General features: G+C 37.1%; 1 protein-coding gene across 2 annotated transcripts; it reads left to right on the top strand.

Annotated features, from left to right (window-relative positions):
• The first annotated feature begins 218 nt into the window (after window positions 1–218).
• On the top strand, window positions 219–7,203 carry LOC133705655 (putative E3 ubiquitin-protein ligase XBAT35). Of its 2 annotated transcripts, XM_062130972.1 has the most exons (11): window positions 220–608; window positions 710–824; window positions 1,044–1,124; window positions 1,261–1,349; window positions 1,454–1,545; window positions 1,736–1,817; window positions 4,178–4,280; window positions 4,396–4,449; window positions 4,663–4,748; window positions 5,800–6,505; window positions 6,909–7,203. In XM_062130972.1, the coding sequence occupies exons 1-10, from the start codon at window positions 507–509 to the stop codon at window positions 6,475–6,477; spliced, it is 1,482 nt and encodes a 493-aa protein (XP_061986956.1). In that variant the 5' UTR covers window positions 220–506; the 3' UTR covers window positions 6,478–6,505; window positions 6,909–7,203. The 2 variants fall into 2 exon arrangements, with proteins under 2 accessions (XP_061986957.1, XP_061986956.1); XM_062130973.1 differs by lacking the exon at window positions 4,396–4,449 and having other exon boundaries at window positions 219–608.
• Window positions 7,204–8,301: the final 1,098 nt, after the last annotated feature.

Raw genomic sequence — 8,301 nt, 5'->3', positions numbered from 1 at the left:
TATTATCACATTAAAATTATCAAAAAAAATATTAATTTAATATTTTTAAAAATAAATATATTTTAAAAAAACTTTCATAAAACTGCTAAAACAAAAATACCAAACAGCTAATTAAACATTACCGTTACCACTATTATCTTTACTGCCAAAAACCATTACCGCTATCATGATGGTGGTTTGGGTCCACGCGCTCTCTAACCCGCACCGCAAATTTAGAGAGGTCATGTCAGTTCAGCTCAACGGTTCCTCACTCCTCACCCAAATTAATTAATTTCCCATTTAATTTCCTTCTCTCAGAAGCAATCATCTTACAAGAGAAACAAAGAGGGGCAAAATTAAAAAAATCCATCGTATGTATATAATATTTCATTTTCCAGGAAAATAATTCTAATTTACTCGTAGCTTTCCTGGAAAGCGCCAATCCAATTTTCCTCCAAATAATACTACAGGAATAGAACGCAATCCATCCTTCATTTTTTCTTCTTTTCCAAAAAAGAAAAGAAAAAATGGGGCAACAGCAATCGAAGGACGAGTTGCTGTACCAGCAAGTGAATTACGGAAATATAGGAGGCATCAAGACTCTTTGCAGCCAAGGCGCTGGCCTCGAGGTAGGTCCCGAATAATTTATAAAATTCTTGCTGTTGTGTTGTTGTTGTTGTTGTTGTTGTTGTTTAAAAAGAGATTTTAACTGGTTTTGTGTGTGTTGCAGTGGATTGATAAAGAGGGGAAAACACCACTGATATTGGCGTGTTTGAATCCTCAACTTTTTGATGTGGCTCAAACTTTGATTGAGCTCGGTGCTAATGTCGATGCTTATCGCCCCGGTATGCCTTGCTTTGATTTGCTTCTTAATTATTAAAGACTTCTTGCTTTCTCTATCTCTCTCTCTCTGTTTTTTTTTTTTTTACTATTAATTTTGAATTAAGAGAAATGAGATTCATGCTTAATTATTACTGCAATGCATGAGCGAACGGGTTAATTTTTTGAGAATGTGTTGAATTCTGTTAATTAGTATTAGTAGTATTATTATTATTGAGTTGCAGGTCGTAATGCGGGAACTCCCTTGCATCATGCGGCGAAAAGAGGTCTTGAAAATACCGTGAAGTTGCTTCTTTCACGTGGAGGTGAGGTGTACTGTCGTATATTGCTGTCGTTTTGGAAATTTCATGTGCTTGCTGCTGTGTAGTTTTTTATTTTTATTTTTGTGTCTCTGGTAGTTTAACTTTAATGAGTGCTTTTTTTGTTCTTTTGAATTTTCAGCGAATGCATTAGTGACGAATGATGATTGTCAAACTCCTCTACAAGTTGCTAGGGCGAAGGGGCACAGCATTGTTGTTCGCGCAATTGAGGTATGCGTAATGCGTCGTGTTGTGATGTCAGTGTAACTACTTTGTGTTTGGACAGTGTGGAAAAATAATCTGTGACTTACCATGTTTTTACTAATTCTTTGCAGAGTCATATTTGTCTATTCTCTGGTTGGCTGCGGGAGTTTTATGGGCCTGGATTTCTAGAAGTATTGGCACCTCGGTTGGTTTCGAGAGACGTGTGGGTATCATTTCCATGTGTTCATCATTTGTTGTTTTTGCAACTCCATTTTAAGTTGTGCGATGTGTCATCTAGGAAGTTTGAAATGGCCTCTGTCATGTAACATTTGCTATTCTTTATTTGTGATACATCAAATTGTTCTCGTGAAGCACTGGAGTTCTCATGCCTGTTAGTTTTGTATCATTTGCAGATGGGTTGTCGTTTTACCTACTGGTTCCCGTAATCCTAGAAGGCCTTACAAATTGGAGCTTGCCATTTATTCTAGATTGCAGGTATGCAACTAAGATTTTCTAATTTGCAAGAAATTGGAATACTGGATTCACATTCACTGTTGAAGTTTATAATGATTTAGGCCTTTGCTTTTGTGCTGCAATTGAGAGTTATTTTTTGGTTTTAGGCTCCACTGCAGTGATCCTTGTATTTGTTTTTAAGCTCTGGGAATTCTTGTTTGACACATTTCCAGTTTGCTTTGGTGGTTTATCTTTATTCGTGTCTATACAGTGGTTGACTTTTTGGTGTTGTTATGAGAACCAAAAGGAAAACCTTCTACTATCAAATTTCTCTGGTTATGAATCCATATAGTCTGTAGCTATCCCTGTTAACCTTCCATGCACTGATTTGTTTTTCATTGGAATATTAAAGGCTAGTGAGATAAAACTTGCTGTCACATTTTCTTAACAGCTTTGACTTAATTGGTAGGATTTTGTGTGGATTGAGTGTTGCATAGGTTTGTCGAAATAAAAAAATTGTTGATAAGGCTCTAAGTTGTAAGACGCCACATGTTTGGATCTGAAATATTGAAGACTGCAATGTTCAAAACAGTATCAAAGACTGCTGAGATGATACTTTCTGTTAGTTTTCTTTGCAGCTTTTACTTCCTTAGTTTATAGGATTTTGTATGGATTGACTCTTACTTAAGTCTATCCAATTCAAGAAATATTCCTGATTGAGCACCATGTGGGAAAGGAGACCAAAGGGTTCTTAGATTTGGACCTTAAAATTGATATGAACAAGAAATGCACTTTTTCTATCCATAATCAATTGTGGTGGTACTTTTGACTGGAGCAGGAGTGTGGCATGTGTGTTATTTTTAATGATCAATGGTTAATTTCGTTGGTAGTTGTTGCCTGAGCTTGAGCATGGCCATGTGTGTTAATTCTTCATGATAAATGATCAATCCAATTTTGTCATGGTTCAGACATGAGTATTCTTCCTGTACACCTATAGGTTGTGGTGTAGCTTCATAAAACTTCTTTTTGCTTCCAATTTTAACTGGAGTAATCTTAGGAGACTTTCTTCTTTGTACTACAATCTGGTACTGGAGCAATCCTTCATACAGCCATTTCTTCCTTCCTCCTTGCATTATGAAGACATAAGAGTTCAGAAGAGACAAGTCTCCATAAGTAATGCTAACTTTACTGGAGGACTCTTCGTGAAAAGTCTCGTCCATTCAGTGAGCTGTTCCACTCGTCACTCTTCCAATGGATGAGATTTATGGGAAGTCATAATTGAGTTGCCGGTTCTGCTGAGGTGATGGGCTTGCTTCCAAGTTCAAGATCTAGCAGTATAACTGAGCTGCCAGAAGTTTACATATTCAATGACAATGATAAACTACCTAAGGGTGATGGTAACTGCATAGGAAGTTAACTGGGCATGTATATTAGTCAAGGAGATGCCTGAGTTGATGGCTGAGCTTGTGGTTTATGAAGCAAGATCTCTGCCAGTTCTGCTCTGAATTTAACCAATAGTAGAATGTGGTGAGAAACAATTAATGTTGTTTGGGTAGTAGCTCATTCCACAAGTAGAGGTAGAAGCTAGATGGGCATGTATATTAGTCAAGGAGATGCCTGAATTGATGGCTGAGTTAGTGGTTCATGAAGCAGGATCTCTGACAGTTCTGCTCTGAATATAACCAATTGTAGAATGTGGTGAGAAACAATTAATGTTGTTTGGGTAGTAGCTCATTCCACAAGTAGAGGTAGAAGCTCAGGTGGAGAGCTCTAACTAATAATCTCTCTCTAAAATCCCATGTGAGTGAGACACGGGATATTATCCTAGGTTGAAGTCTACCTGTTTTATTTAGGAATCCAAGCACCTGCAGTACCGCTACCAGCTTTGGTGTAAAATGTGCTGCTATGTTGTTCTTTCTAGCTGTTTTTGTGCTATAGAAATCTTCCTTAATGATGTTCACAAATGAGATTATTGCTGCATGAGAGGTGGTCATGATTTAGATACTGCTCCCACATTCAGATTTTTCATTTAGCATGCTTTGTATCAACTGCCACTTGGGACATTGTGGTGTTGTTAGGACTTTGCAGCACATAGGTTGCATTTTGAAATGACTCACTTTGTACTGCTTATTAAAACAAAGCAGACTTGGTTCATGAAGCTGCATGAAATGGGACTCCAACTCATTTTCGAAGAGCTCTTCCTTTGATGATAATTTGCTATTAGGGAAGAGCTCTTCCTTTTAGTTTTGCAGCCCTGTTTCCTGGTTTGAATTAATATGCCAAATAGTGTTGGCAAATGCAAGATGTTGTATTCCTACATTTAAAAGTGCTATGTTTTCTTCTCTTTTAAGCAATGAGTTTCTGGTTTTTAGTACTTTTCTGACATATTAATGAATGACCAGGATGCACAACCACGGACTATTGTCGCACTGTGGAAAGCAAATCTGGAAGACATGAAGTTTCACCACTCTGATCCATCTGTGATGATTGTTGATAACTCCACCAGTAATTTCTTAATGATGATAACTTTTTGTGAATCTTTTGTTGGCCTTCTTTGAAATTTGTATTATGTTGATTTCCTAGTCCCTACATTTACTCTGGATTTTATGTCCATGCGTAGCCTCAAGAGGCAGGAGGCGGAGACGAGCGAGGTGTAGGTCTCTAAATGTTAGGCGTAAGTATGATAAATAATCCTGACACCATAAGAAATTAGATACTGTTCAAATTACTCTGGATATAGTGTGCCTCGCCATGCTCCAGCCTCCAACATGAAGTAGATTTAACAGATATATAGCAAAAAAAATTTGACAGTTCACTGCATCAAAAGTAACTTACATTTGGTTAATACTATACTGATAATCTTAAACCTGAAATGTTTTGTTTTCAGAAACGCAAATTAAACTCGCACCTGCAAATGAAAGTGACAAGCAACAGCTTCAGTGGTTTTGTGATGCATGCAAAGGAATACAGCAGGTTTGATTCACCCTAGTATACAGTTCTTCTTTGGTCAAAGAGCAATTGACAATTTGTATGTTACAAGTAGATGAGATGTTTTTTCAGCTGAAAAGTATTTGAATGCCTTTCCTTTCTTTTGATGAAACCATAACATCTTTTAAGGAATCCTTTTCTTATAATGCTATAATTTTCAAGACTGTCCAGACTCCAGCATAACTAAAATTAGATGTTATAGCCATATAAGTGGCCTTCTTGAGCATAGGGTTGTTCGGGAGTTCCTTAGATCCATTTAGAAGACATGAAAATCCCTCCTTAGGGTCCATTCTAAGCCTTCAAAAACAGTAGGTTTCATGTTGTCACAAGGATCTTATTGTGGGAATTTTTTGGCATGTCTTTGGGTTATTATTGGTTTTCATGTCAACATGGTCAAAGTGAAAACTCATATTATAGAACCATTCATACTTTCTTTTCATGTTGGGAGAAGTCAAAGCTTAAACGTCTTAAAATTTCACCTGTTTTCTTGTTCCCATAAATTTGTATAGTATATAACGTGCTACTTCCCTTGAGGCTCATAGCCCCCCTCGAGTTATGAGCCCATGCTCAAACATCTCTGAAATGAAAACTAGTCATCATGCTATGGTTGTTACTGAAGAAATGCATGTATTCCTGATTGGTGCTAGACTGCTTTAACTGGCAGAAACACTGTAACTGTAATGCAGATTGGCTACAGATTGAAGTTCCTTTTGCACCTGATTAACTATTTTATATTATGTTGTTGATGTGCTCCCTTTTTTTAAAAAATAGTTTTTATTTGATGATTAGTTAGAAAAGGCTCCTAATGTGACTACAAGAGTATCCATTTGGTGTGATCTGTTACTTTAAGTTCTGATCACATTTCAAGTGTTTCATACCCTTAAATTAAAATTCCCTTTGTTGTTGTTTGCATATGTATGCATAAAGTAGGAAATTTCAATATAAAAACTAGCATGGTAAATAAGAGCTTATATCATTCAGATTGACTTTGTTCATTACAAGAGTACTTGGGGCATGAATGCTTATAATGTTACAGGTAATGCATCCTCCAGCATTTCTGCATAATTCTCAGGCTCCAGTTGTTCAAGCAACTGCCCCACTGTCTGCCGAAGATATAGAGATAGCAATGGCAATGAATGCCTCCATCCAGTCTGCAGCAGAGAGACCTATTTTTGACCCCCACTCTAGCGCTGGGGCAAGTTCATCCACCAGCTGGAGTTACCCTGTGAATACTGGCAGTCAAGTTGCTCTGGAAATGCCAGCAGCACCTCCTCCAAAAGTAACTAGCAGTGAATTGGCACTGCATGAAACTGGAGCTACCAGCAGTTCAACTCAGCAAACCAAGATCCAGAATAGCAGCATCGCTGATGTCCAGACAGCAACTGATGCCCAAGGTTCAGTCCCATCAGCTCCACCCATTGTAGATGAGATTGTAGAAGACGGTCCCATTCACTACCCATCAATTGATTCCAGCCCCATTGATACTTCTTCCCTGTCTGTTGAGAACTTACCAGAAAACACAGGTGAAAAGAGAGAAGATGGAGGTTCTTCATCATGTGTAATATGTTTAGATGCTCTGGTTGAGGGCGCTTGCATTCCATGTGGCCACATGGCTGGATGCATGTCTTGTTTGAAGGAAATCAAAGCCAAGAAATGGGGTTGCCCTGTGTGTCGTGCCAAGATTGACCAGGTTGTAAGGCTCTATGCTGTTTGATTATTGCTGAAGAATGAAGCTAGAAATGGTAACTATTTTCTGGGCCCCTCAGAGTTATGTTTTCTTTCCTATAGAACAATACATAGCTGTAACCTTTTTTATGAATTATTTGAACAAGCCTTTGTGTTTGTGCCTTCTGTAGCATCACTCGAATTCCCTATATCCCATGCTTGCAACATTTCAGATTAGCTTATATTGGAAATTAGACCTATTTTCTCAACATCTGAATTATATGAAACTATTAGAGAGTGCGTAGGATTTTTATTGAGAATAGCTGGACACAAGCATGAACCTTTTGGGAGTCAAGTGATATACTGTGAAAAAACATGGGACTCTGTTGATCTGCTTATCAATTTGAATGTATGATCATGAAGAGAAGTAAAATTTACAAGAAACAGAAAACGCTAAATGGCTGGCAACCATTTCTGCAGGTAAGTTTGGCAGCGCAAGGGAATTGACAACTTGAGTTGCAGTAGCAGCAGCTGGATCACCTTGTTTATGGGTTAGTAACTTCTTGGAACATTCTACTCGTGTACTCGTGAAATAAAGCTGAAGCTGGTTATTGTTAAGACCATGTTTGGGTATTTATCTGAGCCTTTGTGTATAGTTTATTTGTATGCATAATATGCTTGTATATTTAAGTCATATATGAACTGCATAAAAGGGATCCAAAGTATCTTGCAATTTCAAGGTTATCCTTTATGAAAATAACCTGTTCGTGCTAAATCTATGTACATGCATTTGCTTCAGAAGTGGTTTATCAGCTAGCCTCATCGGGTTCCTCCTTAATGGAGTTTGCAAATCTTTGATCTTTAACCATTTTTCCCCGTGAATGTCTTTAACCATCTTTCCCAGTTAAAGTATCTGGCAATTTATACTCCAACGTAGGCTTCTTTTGTGTGTAATCACCATTAGATGGTAAATAACTTGGAGAAATTTAAGAAAGATCAGGTTGGGTTGGTGTTTCGTGGGCGAAGGGATGAGAAATTAGCGGATCATGTGTTGTTTGCGCCATCCAACATGTCCTGCAAATTTCGGTGCCTTAACTTGCATGTCAATTTGTGAATTGTGAGAGGTGCTATGCTGTTTATCTAATTGAAAATGATCTGATGTTAGTTATTTGATGGTTGCAAATGTCAGCTTAAGTAAAAAAGTAAACTTCATTTAGTAAAAACTGCTGATATGTGTGGGCATCCTCTCCTTCCTTTTTCTTTCAAGGTGTCTTAGATTCTTGTTAGTTTGTCTGTACACGCTGTCTTGTGGAGGACTCGATTCTTTTTAAACATAAAACAAATGTACAGGTTTCAGGAAATTTTTTGGGATTTTGGGATTCCAGGTTTTATACCTCAAAAACTAAACATATTTTAACCTAAAAACACCAATAAAAAAAATCAAATGGAGCTTAATAACTCTATTTCTAATAAAAAAGAAATCGTCTAATCAATCTAAAAATGAAAAATTAAATTGAATTAAAAAAAAATAAAACCCGATGTAATTTTTTTTTGGCATGATAAAAGACCAGTATATCCTATATCGAACTCTTTAAGCCAAGATGAGGCTATTAACACCAAGATTGGTTTTTGTATGATTGAAATTAAACTGGTCTAAAGTTTTTTTTTTCTTCTTTTTCTAGTGATTTTCTCTCGTTTTTGAACTTATAGGGACTGAAGTGTGGGGGAAATGAAGTTTAGGACTGAGATGTAAATACCCAAAACTAAAGGGACTAAATGAATGAGAATATGAAAAGTTAAGGGACCAGAAATAGACTTTACTTGAACCACAAGGAGTAAATATGAAAAATATAAGAGTTTTATTGACTAGAAT

This window comes from Populus nigra, chromosome 10, assembly GCF_951802175.1.
Source record: "Populus nigra chromosome 10, ddPopNigr1.1, whole genome shotgun sequence".
NCBI classification, from domain to species: domain Eukaryota; kingdom Viridiplantae; phylum Streptophyta; class Magnoliopsida; order Malpighiales; family Salicaceae; genus Populus; species Populus nigra.
This window is presented reverse-complemented; position numbering and strand designations above follow the sequence as displayed.

What these genes read in the sequence shown, in the direction of transcription:
- LOC133705655 (XM_062130972.1), top strand. Translation starts at nt 507, where the DNA reads ATGGGGCAACAGCAATCGAAGGACGAGTTGCTGTACCAGCAAGTGAAT. An exon ending in TGTCGATGCTTATCGCCCCG is followed by an intron (nt 825 to 1,043) that starts GTATGCCTTGCT and finishes ATTGAGTTGCAG; the next exon opens with GTCGTAATGCGGGAACTCCC. An exon ending in TAGGTCTCTAAATGTTAGGC is followed by an intron (nt 4,450 to 4,662) that starts GTAAGTATGATA and finishes TTTTGTTTTCAG; the next exon opens with AAACGCAAATTAAACTCGCA.